The sequence below is a fragment of the Trachinotus anak genome, unplaced genomic scaffold (genome assembly GCF_046630095.1).
Source record: "Trachinotus anak isolate AG129_WGS33_773 ecotype Australia unplaced genomic scaffold, CSIRO_AGI_Tana_v1 ptg000018l, whole genome shotgun sequence".
Lineage (NCBI taxonomy): Eukaryota > Metazoa > Chordata > Actinopteri > Carangiformes > Carangidae > Trachinotus > Trachinotus anak.
In genome coordinates this window covers 16,940,877-16,957,004 of record NW_027273869.1, presented here as the reverse complement: position 1 = coordinate 16,957,004, position 16,128 = coordinate 16,940,877, and the positions used below count along the sequence as shown (strand labels likewise).

General features: G+C 39.7%; 3 protein-coding genes across 3 annotated transcripts; 2 read left to right on the top strand and 1 right to left on the bottom strand.

The window, feature by feature from the left end:
- Nucleotides 1–3,023: 3,023 nt before the first annotated feature.
- snrpf (small nuclear ribonucleoprotein polypeptide F) lies at nucleotides 3,024–5,635 on the top strand. Its single transcript, XM_071502464.1, has 4 exons — nucleotides 3,024–3,165; nucleotides 4,002–4,127; nucleotides 4,844–4,908; nucleotides 5,352–5,635. The coding sequence occupies exons 1-4, from the start codon at nucleotides 3,163–3,165 to the stop codon at nucleotides 5,416–5,418; spliced, it is 261 nt and encodes an 86-aa protein (XP_071358565.1). The 5' UTR covers nucleotides 3,024–3,162; the 3' UTR covers nucleotides 5,419–5,635.
- Nucleotides 5,636–5,801: 166 nt separating this feature from the next.
- Nucleotides 5,802–11,529, top strand: amdhd1 (amidohydrolase domain containing 1). The gene is made up of 9 exons (XM_071502462.1): nucleotides 5,802–5,989; nucleotides 6,827–6,933; nucleotides 7,602–7,666; nucleotides 7,767–8,044; nucleotides 8,129–8,354; nucleotides 8,880–9,004; nucleotides 9,081–9,174; nucleotides 9,263–9,423; nucleotides 10,234–11,529. The coding sequence occupies exons 1-9, from the start codon at nucleotides 5,853–5,855 to the stop codon at nucleotides 10,337–10,339; spliced, it is 1,299 nt and encodes a 432-aa protein (XP_071358563.1). The 5' UTR covers nucleotides 5,802–5,852; the 3' UTR covers nucleotides 10,340–11,529.
- Nucleotides 11,411–15,791, bottom strand: LOC139635295 (tetraspanin-9). Its single transcript, XM_071502463.1, has 9 exons — nucleotides 15,629–15,791; nucleotides 14,407–14,448; nucleotides 14,012–14,091; nucleotides 13,672–13,863; nucleotides 13,274–13,348; nucleotides 13,079–13,180; nucleotides 12,756–12,887; nucleotides 11,974–12,057; nucleotides 11,411–11,883 (listed from the first exon to the last, which is right to left on the bottom strand). The coding sequence occupies exons 3-9, from the start codon at nucleotides 14,072–14,074 to the stop codon at nucleotides 11,812–11,814; spliced, it is 720 nt and encodes a 239-aa protein (XP_071358564.1). The 5' UTR covers nucleotides 14,075–14,091; nucleotides 14,407–14,448; nucleotides 15,629–15,791; the 3' UTR covers nucleotides 11,411–11,811.
- Nucleotides 15,792–16,128: the final 337 nt, after the last annotated feature.

Genomic DNA, 16,128 nt, shown 5'->3' with positions numbered 1-16,128 from the left:
CAGTAGCTATACAAAAAGATGCACACAACAAATATTAACAGAAACTACACACAATAGCACAGAACAAAGCTTTGCATAAGAGCACAAGGACATTTATGAAATACGATGCATTATTATATCTTAAAAGCCCTCACAGGTGTTTCCAGGTGTGTGGCCAGTTAGACCTGCTCAGGTTGGAATAGTACAAAGCTTTGCTGGGATTCATTGTCATCGATGACAGTAATAAACCTCCCTGTCCCAGAACAGAACAGGAAGCTGAAAAGTGACTATAAAATGGAAATAAGTACAGTTTAAATAGGTAAATATTCCAGCACTTCCCACCACTAATCATATTATTATATATCATTATGGCATGAGAAAGTTTGGGATCCCCTGTACAGACCACGTGGAGTCTGATGAAAAGCTGACACGGGGCGTAAATGAGCGCTCATATCCACATTTCTGACTAATTGGCTTTGGATGGAGAAATTGCACAGACACAAAGTGATGCTGGACGAGCTGCTGACGCACTTCCAGTTACACCGATTGGTTGCTCGGATGAACCCGGTCTTGGCCTTTGTTGACAACATTGTTGGTGTCCATACAAAACCAGTGAAATATGCAAGCCAGTAAACTGCAAGCATTTTAATTCCAGTTCTGCTTTCCACATGACTGTCTGTCTGTTCCCAACAATGGCTGCTTAATAGCCCATAGAAAGAAGAGAGGGACAAGATGAAAGCATTCACATATGAAAAATGAACTTTTTTGCTTTAAAACAAGCTTCAAACTACCTCACCTGACTATGGTAATGACAAACTTCAGTTAGTGTCCCAGTCTGCGTATGAGACAAGGGCGTGCAGGCTGCAGAGTGCCCCCCTGTGCACAGTAATGGTACAAAAAACAAACAAAAAAACAAAAACAAAAAAAAACCTGAAGTATTTCTGGGAGGAAATCTTTGTTGGAAAACTGTTCTTTTCTCTCAGGCCCATTTGGGTCAAGCTCCACTGAACACAGCATGGCTTTGGCTTCTCTGTCTGCTGTGTAATCGGACCATGACCTGCTTTCTGTGCATCTGACCCGTGTCCAATAAGCAGTGAGTCAAATGAAACTGTCTCACCTGTTCACTTTGTTCTGTCTGTCCCGGTTCACTCATTAGCCATACGCTTTGAGAGGAAGAAAACTGCTCTTTCTCAGGGATTTAAGCTTATGAGCCTCCTGATTCCAGCCTTTATGCTAAGCTAAGCTAACTGCTCGCTGGCTGCGTACAGGCATGAGAGTCTGAGGTCGTTTTTCATCTCTTTCTGGCCATTTTGTGTTTCTTCATGCTTGTTTTTTATTTATTTATTTGTTTTTTTAATGTCTAATCTGTTCAAGAACACATTTCAGGCCATTAATAAAGCGGTGCAGTTTAAATTACACTGTAAATGCCAATCCATCCCCAACGTTTGTGACGTAAAAACTTTATTTTCACTCAACACGAACACTCATCCATTATGAGCTTGACACCATTGTTTTATATAGAGTCAACAATTTTTGATTTTTTAGTTAAATTTACTTAAATTTATAAGGTTGATGTGGTAATGTATATATACAATGCATCATCAGTCATACAGTGGGTAAACATTGCTAATTTATTTATCATAATTTATCCATTTTTCATTTGGAGGATCAACAGGAAGGAGCTAAACACAAAGCATTGTTGTTTCCCATGGTTACACACACATTAAAATGCTGTCATATACATAAACACAAAGGGAGATCACAAAGTTTCCAATGACACTAAACACTGCAGTGGATCCTTGTGTCATTTACGCCCTGTCAGGTCCTAAACCCACTGGTCTGCACTCATCAGCAGCCGGTTGAGTCTCTGCTGTGAACTGGGATCAGTTGTCTCTCAGCATCTAATCATTATTGTAATATATTTAAAATGTAATGATCTGGTTGTATTGATACACAGACCAGCAAAACAGGCCACTGCCCCTATTCAGTATTAACCTGTGAAAAATCTCTTTGTGGTCATTTTTTTCGTCTCTTTTTGGTGGGTTTGTGTCTCTTCGTGCTCGCTGCCACCCCTGGGTGCGACTCCGATCCACCCCTTTCTCTCAACATACACTTAGACACATTATCATCATGCCATAACTGACAAGGTGACTGACTAACGGATTGGTTAATTACACGGAGGGCAACTCAAAAGGAGAGCGAAGAAAAATAGGCTAAATGATGTAAGGACACAAGTATTTGAACCATGCAAAGAAAGCACCAGTGCAATTTCAGAGGAATTTACTGACAGAACCCAGCCCTTTACTGTAGGAAGTCAGGTGTTAGTTTGATTCGAAGTATCAGGTTTGAACTTGTAACAGCTGAATGCTTCAACGCAGAAATATGAGTTAAATCGTCAGACTGTTGGTGCCTGGAGAGAAATAGCTGCACAGACAGAGAGCCGGCACGACCCAGATATGACAGTCACTTTAACTTTTTGCTCATAAACAGGTCACAGTGTTCAATCACTGATTAATTATTTGGTAGAGTTCATGCTAATAAAGCAGGTAAGCATAGTTAAACTGACAGTGATGCTAAATAGACTTCATGTGATTTTATATGCTTTACAGTAATTATTGCAGAGTGCAAGAGGGAATAAGGTCATTTCAAATCAGCTAATTGAATAATTAACTCTACTTATACATAGATGTGTTTTGTTTTTTCTTTTATCTGCAGCTGATCATATCAAGAATATAAGTCATTTTTTTTAGCAAAATACCAAAAATTTACTGGTACCAGCTTCTCAAATGGTAGATTTGTTAATTTCTTTGTATTGATTTTTGACTTTTGGGAATAAAAATAAATAAATAAATAAATATGTTCAATTGGGTGTCAGGGAATAATAAGGACTAAATGGTGAATAATCAATCAGTCCTTAGATAAAATAATGTGTGTGTATGATGGGTTAATGTTATCTTGCTGTACCTTTTCTGTGTTCAGACCACATTTTTCAGTGTGGAGGAAACTTTAATCGACCAGTGGGCGGCAGTGTGTGGAAACAGGACGAGGCCTCAGGGGTCAAAGTTCACTTCCTGCGCGGCGGTAAAGCGTGTTCTGGTTTGTTGAAGCGCTAACGTTATTGTGACGAAAAGAAGTCAAGCATCAAATTTAAAACTTACGATATATATTTGAATTGAGCAAAAAATGGTGAGTATGTTTTACTTATTTTTCACGTTTGAGCTCATTAGATTCTCAGTGTGTTGTGTTTGTTATCACCGCGAAATAATAGCAGCCTGTTAGCTAGTTCGCGTTAGCTGCGTTAGCTTCTCATTCATAACTTCGACTGAATGAATGAAACCCTACGATTCATGCTCACAGACTGTACCATGTGTCATGTTTATTTACTTAAATGTACAATTTTAAGTTGTGTTAATTACCTGCATTCATTTAAAGTGAAGTTATAGTGGCTTTTGTCTGAGTTGGGCCCGGAGAAAAACGGCACACCAAACTCCGTTCTAAAATCCTCTAATTTAAGGAGCATGCACACATAGACAAACGGTACATTTAATACTTTGCAGAACTTGCTCCACGTAAAACCCTAACTTTATATTTAGACCTGCAAAGACACTGTTGTTTGTTTGGGTTGACCGGGGTGTACGTTGGAAAACCAGACACCCTCAATGAGCAAAACTGTATAAAAATAATTATGAAAATAATAAAATGAAAATGATTTCTCATGTGCCGTTTATGTAGACTGTATTCTGTAAAACCTCACCTGTATTTTATGCTGAATTTAATGTTCATGTGCACATCAGGAAATGTCACTATATACACAGGTTTTCATTCGGCATATGTTGTTTATCCACCATTATTGGCAGATTTTTTTTATTTGATAGTAGTATTGCTATTTAGAGATAACAACATTCTCTACGATAGTAAGTCTGTACAATGTTGATGAATGCGATCACTGTATATAGTTATTTAATGTAGCTGGTGGGTAATCTAGTAAAGTGTGAATACTAACCCCATCTTTTTCTCCATAGAGTTTACCTCTCAACCCCAAACCTTTCCTGAACGGCCTCACAGGCAAACCAGTGATGGTGAAGCTGAAGTGGGGTATGGAGTATAAAGGCTACCTGGTGTCTGTGGATGGATACATGAATATGCAGGTGAGCGCAGCCACTATTAAGTAGGATATCTTGTTTTGATACTGCATGCATGTGTGTGTCATAATAAAATTAATTTGTGATTTATTTTGGTAAACTTTGTTCAACTGATACATTATGCATCTTAAATTTTAGTTGATTTCAAAGTTTGTAACAGCTTGACTCATAATTCTCCTCTGTTTATGACGTGTTTACATGTAGTTATATAATTCTAAAATGTTCAGCCCTTAAGAAGCTATTAGAGATAAATCAGATGCAAAATGTTGTCAGAGGAATTACGCTTTTGTGGATTTTTTTTTTTTTACAAAGTCTTAAATAAGGAGTCCTCTAACTGGGTTACAGTGACACCCTCTGTGGGAGATTACTGTTTTGGGATTTTATCGTCCATAATTTAACCCTTCAGTGGAGATGTCTGACTGTCATAACCACAAATAACAAAGTTCTTCACAAAGAAAGAATACAAATACAAAATCATATGTGAGAAAATGAATCTCATGCATGTTACATGTATGAATTTTGATCAAATCGAACAGACAAAAATACATGTTACATGTGGATACCAACCTGCACACACACATAAACACACAAATGCTGTCAAAAACAAATAAAAACACATTTCCATAAAAATCTATTTTTAAAAGTGATGAAAATGTGGTTATTAACTGTGAAAATACATCTTTAGCGTTGCCCGTTGACCTATATTTACATATTTCTGATAGCTGGCAAACACAGAAGAGTATGTGGATGGAGCGTTGGCAGGTCATCTTGGTGAAGTGCTTATCAGGTATGTTTTTAAGTCTTAATATCTATTAATCTTTATTACATGACTAATCAAGTAGAGGATCTTTTATGAAGTACTTTTCTGGTATTCAACAATGTTATCTAAGATAAGATTAAGAGTATCTTTAAGGGACTTTGCCAAGAAAGATTCACACAACAAACAAGTCTAGATATGCAGCAGCACGGTGAAATCTGGCTGCTCAAATGCAGGATCAGATGGTAATCTGAGCAGTTTTTGGCTAAAAAATACATAGAGGGTTCTTTTCATGGCCTCAGGCATTAAGATCCTTAACTACCATAACTAAGCTGTGTTAATAAGTAATGTCTCATTTTTCAAAGAAATCAGTGGTGGAAGAAAAAGAGCACTACGTGATCGACAGTCGCCCCACCACCACCACCACCACAGTTCTGGTACTGTGTGCTAACAGCTGTGTTTCATCCCCGCAGGTGCAATAATGTTTTGTACATCAGAGGCGTAGAAGAAGAAGAGGAGGACGGAGAAATGAGGGAGTGATGTCGGTGTCTGAGTGTGACTGTACCTCGTAGCTGAGTTAACGTGTGTTTGTGTTTTCACCATGTGAAACAGATGAACGTTTGAGGTTTTGTTATTTTTCAAGCAGTTTTGAAATTGATTTTTTTTTTTTTTTTTACTGTATGTGAGACCAATTTTACGTTGTGACATTGTGATACAGACACAATAAAGTGATTATTGTATCCTTTCTTAAACCTGATTTTTGTGTTTTTCTTCCACCGTGTGATGTCAGAACTTGTCTCTAATTATTAAACTGAACAATGTAGAAATAGACTCAGTAGTTAAATGGTCGTCTGTGGCAGAGGCACCACCTCTCTGTGCACTTTAAACTCTCCTGAACAAATATTTGCCTGTTCTCAAACTAGTTTAAAGCCAGTCACTCTCAAGTAAGTGTCTGCTGCTGTGGATGAATCAAAATGTCCAGTCATCACAGACTACTGGTGAAAAATGCCAAACAAGTTGTTCTGATCTGCAACAAGGGAGAGAAATACCTGACCAAGCATGGGATGCAGAATCTCTGTGTGATTGAAAATGGGAGCGTAGTGATTGGGAGGTAAGTTTTCTAAACCAGTTTAAGTCACAGACTGAATATAAAGGATCAACTGTCATAATAACATACAGTATAACTGCAGGCAAAGATATATACTAGAGAGTAGCCACTATAATCAAAGCACAGATGTTCATTTAATAATCATTTAGAATTATTCTATTCATCACTGATTGTCACTGATTTACTGTTGTTTAGTAGTGTTGCTGGCCTTAAGTAGATTTTGAGGATAACTGAATGAAAGCTGTTACTCATTATGCAGTTTGTTAAATTGAGGAAATGTTGCATTAATTCTCATTAATATAGCTGCTCTCAGATCTGCAGACAGCTCTGGTTGAAAGTTTAATTCTGCAGCACCAAGGACTCATTTAGAACAAGGCTCTCTGGTGGCCCCTAGAGGTGTAGTCACTCATTGCAGTTACTTAAATTATACTTTTCATCACTAAATGAATGGATGCATGACATTTCTATTGTTGTATATATAAGCAGACATCATAAATTCATACAAGGGGACCAGAGTACTGCAAATACATTTACAAACAACAGAAATAGGGAACCAAGTTCAGCATTTTTAACAGTTAAATCTTAATAAATCACAGAGAAAAACATCTACTATATAGTGCTGGAAAAATAAGGATGAATATTATTTCTATAAGTCCAACTTGCCTTAATTTCCAGGCTTTTCAGACAAAGTTAGGAAGCTAAAAACATCAAAACCAGAGTATTTCAGAGTTTTGTCAAACCATTTAATAAAAAAAAAAGACTCTTAAATCATCGTAACTTCTGTTCCCTTTCCACGAGTGGAGCAAAAAATGTAAAGTTTTGCCTCATTTCTTCATGCAGTGATGGGCTGATTAAAGCCGTGGGGCCTGCTGAAACCATCAGAGCTCAGTATTCAGGAGCAACATTTGATAAAGTGATTGATGCCACAGGAATGTGTGTCCTGCCCGGTGAGTGTCAGCTATGATTTGTGTTTATGTGTTCAGCAGAGGCAAATAATCCTCTGTGTCAACATGCAAGTAGTGTTTTTGGACTGTTGCTAAGTTTCCGTCAGTGTTTCCATTTTATGCTTCTTTCTACGTCTCTTCTGCTTCTGGTTCAGGGAGAAATATTCAACTTTTTACACTTAGACATTTGTCTGACTTACAGTAGTAGCTGCTTTACACATGAACATTTTACATACAAAATACTGGCACATTTGAATGGCTTTAAAACAAAAAATATAAGAAAGATTAGAAAAGTAAAATACAAAAAACATAAATAAATAATACATAAACTAATTTTGTGTTTTCTGGGGTTTTTTTTGGTCTCTTTTCGTCTATTAATCATCTCATGACCCCTCAGATTTATCTTGTGACCCTTTGCAGGGGCCCGTCCCATAGGTTGGGAACTACTGGACTAAACTACTGTACTCTGTGGTTGTAGTATATAAATTAGTTAAAACTTGTACTGTACTTCTGATACCTCAGTACATCTTGCTGATAATACTTCTGTACTGTAGGATTTTGAATGCAGGACTTTTACTTCATTAGAGAATCTGAGCGCTTCCAGCTTCCTTTTATTCAGTTGCGTGATATTTAAATCAGTGATTAGCATTTAAACAATCTTCTTGTTTCAGGTTTGGTTGATGCACACACACATCCAGTCTGGGCCGGCGACAGGGTGCATGAATTTGCAATGAAGGTAAATCACTAAATGCAAAATATTTTGACAGTATTTTTACCTCATTTTTTCGAACTGCATCTAAACTTTTGATGAGATGCTTGCGTCTTTGCGCCTGCAGTTGGCAGGTGCCACCTACATGGACGTGCACCGGGCCGGCGGGGGGATCCATTTCACCGTGGAGCACACTCGAGCTGCTGCGGCCTCGGACCTCCTGTCCTCCCTGAGCAGCAGGTTGGCTCGGATGCAGCGAGCAGGTACGACCCTGGTGGAGTGTAAGAGCGGCTATGGCCTGGAGCTGCAGACTGAGCTCAAGATGCTGGAGGTGATCGAGGCGGCCAGACGCACCCTGCCCATCAACATCTCCTCGACCTACTGCGGAGCCCACGCGGTGCCCAAGTATGGACTGTCCGCCTTCTTACCTTACCTCACATCACACCCTGAAATTTAATCCTGACTGTGTTTCTGTGTCCTTTCACTCAGAGGGAAGACAGTCGCTGAAGCCACAGAGGACATCCTGCAGGTTCAGCTGCCACGGCTGAAAGAGCAGATGTCTGCTGGGACTCTCAGAGTGGACAACATCGATGTGTTCTGTGAGCAGGGAGTGTTTGACCTCGGCTCTACTCGCTCCATCCTGCAGGCTGGCAGAGACATGGGCCTCAACATCAACTTCCACGGAGATGAGCTTCATCCCATGAACTCTGCTCAGGTATCACTCCCTCACTAAAGCTCCACAACAAGCTGAGAAACCCAATATTACCCACAACATAGGACTAGTTTTATTATACATTATTTAATCCAGATGTAAAAATAATAATGAAAATGCTCATCACAAGTTTTGAATCCTCAAAGTGATATCTTCAAGTGGTCAACAATGAAACCTCACTTTTGATGCTGTAAAATGTTGTAGCTAACATTTTCTTTCATTATCAATTTATCTTCTGATTGTTTTTCTTTTTAATTTATTAATTGTTTGGAAAAATGTCCACCACTGCTTTCCCGAGCCAAAGAAAATGTCTTCAAATTGGTTATTTCATCCAATCAATCATCCATAACCCAAAGAAATAAAATTTATTCAAGTCTGATACTGAAAAAAGCAGCAAATCCTCACACTTGAGATCCTGAAACCAGAGAGTAGTTGGTATTTTTCTTTGATAAATTATCTTTATCACTATACTGCAATATTTTTTAGGCATTAGAATGATAATGTCATTAACTTGAGTGTGTGTGTCAGTTGGGAGCAGAGCTTGGAGCCTTGGCCATCAGTCACCTGGAGGAGGTCACAGATGAGGGGATCACTGCCATGTCAGAAGCAAGAACCGCTGCAGTCCTCCTGCCGACTACAGCCTACATCCTCCGGTATACTAACACACTAACACTCCTGCCCACTTGTGTCACGGCTGTGAGATGCCTGATGATCCCTGTGTGTGTTTAGGCTGCCCCAGCCCCGGGCCAGAGACATGCTGGAGGCCGGCGTGATCGTTGCCCTCGGCAGCGACTTCAATCCCAACGCCTACTGCTGCTCCATGGTGAGTTCAGCAGAAGGGGTGTGAGCTGAAAACCCGTCTCCGTCTTCTCTTTCTGCCTTGTCATCCCCTCTCTTGTGTCCTTCCTCAGCCAATAGTCATGCACCTGGCCTGCGTCAATATGAGGATGTCCATGCCTGAAGCTTTGGCTGCGGCCACCATCAACGCCGCCTACGCCCTCGGGCGCTCCCACACACACGGCTCCCTGGAGGTCGACAAACATGGAGACCTGCTGATCCTCAACACCACACGGTAAATCAGGACAAAAAAAATCTACCGTTTATCCTGTGTTTATGAGTCTGTCTCATCTTTTAGGGGTAGATCAGTGAATGGTGTGAAAAGTACTGTGCTTAAGTACAATTTTTAGGTATTTTTACTTTACTTGAATAGTCCCAATTATTTGAATCATTACTGGCAATAAACTAACAATCAGACACCGCTGCCTGTATGTAACACACAGGTCTCTGGTTTAAGAAACATGTCCTTATTAAGCTGTTTTTAGGCTTTCCTGCTTTATTAAACAGCCACATCACACAGACATGAGATACTGGATGAGAGGGAAGTGAATGACTTGCAACAAAAGGTCCCAAGCCAGAGACTTTACATTATTTCATTTTGCAGTCATGACAACAAAGAGATGTGAGGGAATCGAACCAACCAAGTCAGAATGAAACTAAGGGCAGAGCAGGGATCTATGGATTCATTTCCAAGGGTTTAAACATCTTGTTTACACGTGTATACTGTATCTGCTTGCACCAGAATTTTAACTGCCTTGGATGCACTTCATAAAACATCCAATAGATGGCGTCATACACCTCAAACCAAACCGAACAGCCAGAGAACAACTGACCCCCCAGTTCAGATAAATCCAGATGAATTTGATCCAATACAAAGATCAGGAGGAGAGAAGAAGTGAGAGCATCTGGGTCTAACACTGAGCCTATTTAGTATTTTTACAAATGACTCACTAGAAGTTTTTACTTATAGTGTGAAAACTACTTCATGAGTTTATATGAAAAATTTGTGGGTAGAACAGATCGTCTCCTCTGTGCTTTACTGCAGTTGGGAGCACCTGATCTACCAGCTGGGAGGACATCAGGAGCTCATCCGCTACGTCGTCATCAAGGGCAACATCGTCCATGATAACAACAAGACCATGGACTTATAACCAGATAAGACTGATTCAGACCCGTGAAGGTACAATCAGTAACACTGATAGATGACTGGGGCAGAGACTGGAAGGAAATGTGTGATTAAAGGCTCAGTGTTTTTGTAAAAACGGAGTATCTAAAGGTCACAGTACTGGGAAGCAAAACTTGGAAAAGTTATGCTGACAATATTTTTCTTTTAAGCAGAGAACAGTCGAGCAAGTAGTTTTTAATTATTTCAATCACATGGTAAGAATAAGGCGATAATACACTGTTTGGCTGTTCTCCCTTTATTCCTCCTGAATAATGCAATACAAACAAAAAGTTGTTAACACCATTTCCCCAAACTTCAGTTCTTTTTCTTTTTGTGCTCTGCAGGTATTTACAAAAATACGAGCGTGATTTATTTCTCCTCTGCTCTACAATAACCAGGTGTTTCTTGCACATAGTCTTGTTTTCTTCACTGTACATTTAAACCAGTAAACACTTGATCCATACAACAGAATTACACCCAGTCAGTAATGGGCTGTGACAAAGTGTTTACCCAAGATTGTTTCCCCATTTGCTGTATTTATGCTAAGCTAGGCTAACGGGCTGCTGCAGCTTTTATTTAAGGTATTTGGGAAACCAGACTGTGTTGCTCCAAAACATGAAGCTGCTCAGCTGTAGTTACTGCGATGTCAGTGTGTGTGCTGCCTGATAAAGGCTGAGCCCAATGAATCAGTGTCATTATCTCAACAGTGTTAACAAATCCTCTCCAAACCAATGTTCTCTCAGACAACACTGTGTTATTCCATCACTCTCTGTCATTCAGAGCAAAACCTACCTTCTGTTTTGCCATTAAAATGGATTTTAAATCAACTTATCGGAAGAATTTCTTTATCACCTCAAAAACAGGTCAGATATTTTGCACCTGATGTGATCAAAGAGTTTATTGATCTGACCTTTGTTTGACTTTTCAGTGACCTGATGGTCACCCTGCTTTGATCTGTGTGATCGAAGGATGTAGTGAAACAGAACTACAGAGTGAAGAAGCAAAAAAAGACAAAAGTAATGTGATTATCACCTGAGACAAAACATGGACACACCCGTGAAGAGTGCTCTCGGCTTTTATTGATCATGTTAGTACACAATGCTTGTTTAATCTAAATGGATCTTTACATTATTATTCCACAGGCATCATTAAAAAAAACAGAACGTTTTCTCTTCATGCTTCTTCTCAGTCTTTTTTTTCCTTAGGTTCAGTCTGGTATTTTACATTAAAAAAAAACACTCATTATAATGTGATAAAAAAAAATCTAACCATAAGAAAAACTAGTTCCAATGCTATTCACAACAATAACTGATGACAAAATTATAAAAGGCTGTAGTGGCACACACGATAACTGACTTATTCTGACTATAAACAAAATGTGAGAGTAACAGAGATGATAGATGTGATATATTTTATGTACCCAATATGAAACAGTTTGAAACGACCACTTCTATCCCGTCAGGCTTCATACTTCTTCCCTGCTCGGTGTATCTGTTGGTAAAGCGTCATAGAGAAAGCCATCCCAAGGAGCTGGGAAAAGAGAACAAATTACCATGAATCCACAATGATCTTTGTGCTGCACAGAGTTTGGACGTAAACCCCACATTACCACCTGCTCACCTGTATGACCAACACACACATAGCGATGGTTCCCAGAAGGTGTTTGTTATCATCCAGCCACTCCTCCACCTTCTCATAGCAGCCCTGAAAAAACACACGCTGACAGTAATTAGGGAAGGAAACGTGAACAAGATCAGAAATTACACACTCAGACAAACATGTTTCCCCCTTGTGTTCTACAGGGCGGCTCAACAGAGTGGGCTGTGTACAGAGCGTTTGATCCCCAGAATCAGTGGTGATATATTATTGGAGCACAGTATGAAATTATATTGTATTTTCTTCTCTTTTTTCTTTTTTTTTTTTTACAAGATTTGCCATTGATAACGATCTTTAAAACCAGTGTTAACTCTTCAAAGATAACTCTATCCTACATTTCCATTAACCTCAGTTAATACAATGAAAAGACCAGAACTAACAATATGTTAGTCCGTCTCTCAACACTATCTGACTATCTTACCCCAAGCCCATTGGTTCCTACTGAAGACAGACTGTAAATCATTAAAGCGTGTCAAAAATTCTTAGTTTCATTTTTGAAAAAAGACTTTCCTAAAAAAAGTTCAGAAACTGTTACTCAAACAAGAGTGAACAGTGCACTTGTTGGGGACTATTTTCAGCAGTGAATGAATACGTATTTGGTGCTCGAGTAAGTGTGTGAGAAGATGTATCAGACTTTGGACAACCAGACGATACCTGGATCAATTCATTGTTTGGTCTTTTCATGGGATTCCTAGGCAGTAAGAAAAATAGAGACTATCACTGGACTTATAAACTTCATGACTGACCCTTGTCCAGAAGGCGTTGGAGGCGTTCCGACCACAGCCCGGGTAAACCTGCTGGCAGCAGCGGTCAGGAACCACGTGATCGTTCAGGGCGGTGTACCAGTCGTTGTGGTTCATCACTCCACAACACCTCCACTGGTAAACAAGCAGGAGAGAAGGAAACAGCCAATTATTTCAAAATAAACTGCACAGCAAACCTGATTTACAGTTACTTATAAAACTTGGCAAGAAAAACCTGTACAAAACTATTTTTTTACAATCTACATCAACATATTATTCCAAACCTTTTCAAGCAGGACTTTCCTTCAATGTGATGTGTAACATACCTCCCCCTGTATGGTGTTCCATGCGTCCCTCAGGCCTGCGTTGTTATCTGTGTAGTACAGCACCAACCCTTCTTTCAGGTCCCGTCTGGCATTTTCGCTCACCTGGCCGGACAGAGGTGGATTATGTGTTGACACACTCGCCTACAGCAGAGGAGGTTCATTAATAAACATGAATGCTCCTTCACAAAGTCTCACCTTGTCTGTGTAGACGAAAAACAGGATGAGGAGGATGAGTTCGGCCAAGAGGATGATCAACAGGACGATGAAGAACTGGATAAAAATCACAGGAGAATGGATGGTGAGATTAAAAAGGCATCAACAGAAGAGCAGAAACATGCAAGATGCACTTCTGCTGCATTTATGACAAATCAAAATATAGTAAATATAATATCCATACTCTTAAATATATATCAGCTGTTAAATTATGAAAAATTTACTTGGAGTTTGGTGAGGGATCTTGACTTTTCAAGGCCAAAAAGACATTTCTAATAGTTATGCTAATATAAATATATATTATATACAAGTGTTAAAATAATCCAACTACATCTAAACACCACCACACTGATGCACTATGGGTATTGTAGTACACTCACACTCAACAACAGGCACTTGTTCTCCTTGATGGCACCCAGGCAGCCCAGGAAGCCCGTCACCATGACAACGGTGCCCAGGGTGATGATGAGGTTGGCGGCGGAGAGCGATGGGAAGGAGGGCGACAGGGTGGCGAAGCTGCCCTGCGAAACCGAGAGCCACACGCCGACACCCAGCAACCCACACCCACCCAGCTGAAACACACACACACACAGGAAACTCAGAGACTTCCTGCTGATTTTATGATAACTCCAGGCTTTAATTTGTGTACTGATGTCAGGACTGATTCACGGTGACATCTGAAGAATCGTTTCCCGACTCTTGTGTGTGTGGAGTCATTACCCAGAAGAGCAGGTTGAAGAGGAAGAGCATGTATTTCACGCAGCAGATGCAGCCGCGAGCCATGGTTGAACCGACAGGCACTGCAAAAATAAATAAATAAATACATAAATAAACCATGGAAAGACAATATGCAAGTTTAATAAAAGGTTTGGTTATTATTCAACTTCAGCATTATGCAGGAATAAATTAAATGATAAACTCAAAACTTTAGAACTAATATGATTTTTTTGGGGTATTAATAGTTATTAATTACTGGGTAGGATTAGGGATTTTAAAGGGAAAACAACGACATTTTTCATCTGTTTTGTTTGTTTGCGTTGCCGAACAAACCACTTTGGTCCCTTATTACATCACATTAACAGTAAACAATCACAGCCGGGAGGAGATGAACTCACCACTTCAGCAAACAGGAGAACAGAGAAGCTCTAGTGGTTTACCTGTGACGCAGAAGGTACACAAACATTTATAAAGTACTGTACATTGTACACAATTTATTAAAGGAAGTAATGATTTAACTTTACAGACAAAACTCTACTGACCATTATTTTCCACTTAAATATTAACAGACTTAATGATATACTTTTTTTTCATTTGAAATGGATCTCTTAGATTTGTGTTTTCAAGATCTGTGACCAAGATATGTACTGAGCACGACACTTAAAGACAGAAAAATAGACTTGTCTAAAGACAACACTATTATCAGCCAACAAATAAACTTAAACTGATGTATGTCCAGTAAGATATTATCAGGCAAAATAACTAGGCCCAATTAAATTATGACTCATTGGAGTCATTGGTATAAACATTAAGAAGTAAATCAACAATTTCAGTTATGATTATTCTCAATATCAGTTAATCTGCCAAACTTTTCCCTGATTAACAGATAGAGTAAAAATCCAAAACTCAAAGATACTCAATTTACAATGATATAAAACAGAGAAAGCTGAAGTTGCACCAGTGAATGGGTCAAAAGATTATTACAGGGGCCGAAAACAAGAACCCTTTTCTCTAATCTTTGCTTTTGCCTCAGTGTATAATTCAATAATGTACAGTTCAGGTCTTTACATAAGCATCTCAGCTCTGGATTATGTTAACAAACACAACATGCTTCTATTTCATCTACAGGCAACATTACTTGGCTTGAACATAATCTGTAAACTGTTGCTCCATGTTTTTCAAGCCCTGAGGCTCATACAATTAACTGTTCATGGTTTTCATGTGGGCAGTCTGGGAATCCCCTTAATAACAGTTTTACATTTTTCATTTAAAATGATAAAAACAGACACTTTGATTTGCCAGTGGCCCACAGTGTAATAAAGCTTTATATTCCATGTCCCGTCAAAATCAGACGGAGTGAGATTTCCCGTTTCCCCCTCGATACGATCTCTGGTTCCGAGGTGACGTCACTGCTCTGAACTTCAGACTGCGGCTTTTTTTTCACTGAAGTTTGCGACAAAGTTGATCGAATAAATAAAATCGGACACTTTAATGATGCCAGAGGTCGCCTACGCGCAGCCGCAGCTCAGGCCGTGATTGTTTTCATGTCCACTGCGTTAGGAAATTAGACAAGAAAAAAAAAAAAAAAAAAAAAAAACACAGGGGGGGGTAGTTTCCTACCGTCGGCCAGGAGCTGGAGCTCATCTTCCCGCAAACGCCTTGAGTTTCACCCGCAGAAACTCACAGCATCGCTCGGTGTGAAATCATAAATCCGACGGCTGCGAACTGCGAAGGGAGCTTTGAAGTTTCGTCGATGGCTGGAGAAGAAGAAGAGGAGGAGGAGGAGCAGGAGGAGGAGGAGCAGGAGGAGGAGGAGGGGATCTGGTTGGGAGAGGGCGGAGCACAGTGGAGGACGCGCCCGCAGTGGAGGCGTGACTGTCGGCGGTGGAGAGAGGGACCAGCCGGGGGACGACCTGTGTTCCTCCATCATTCATGAATGTGACTGTGAATGTGCGCTGTGTGTAAACTGCTGCACATATTAACACAATGAGAGAAGAAACCCTGGTTTGTTATGTGTGAACTGAATCATTTATGGATGCAACATGTATTTTTTTTAACCCTTCTGCATTTCAAATCACCGTAACTCCCCCTGAATTAGATTTTTGCAATCTCAGAAATGT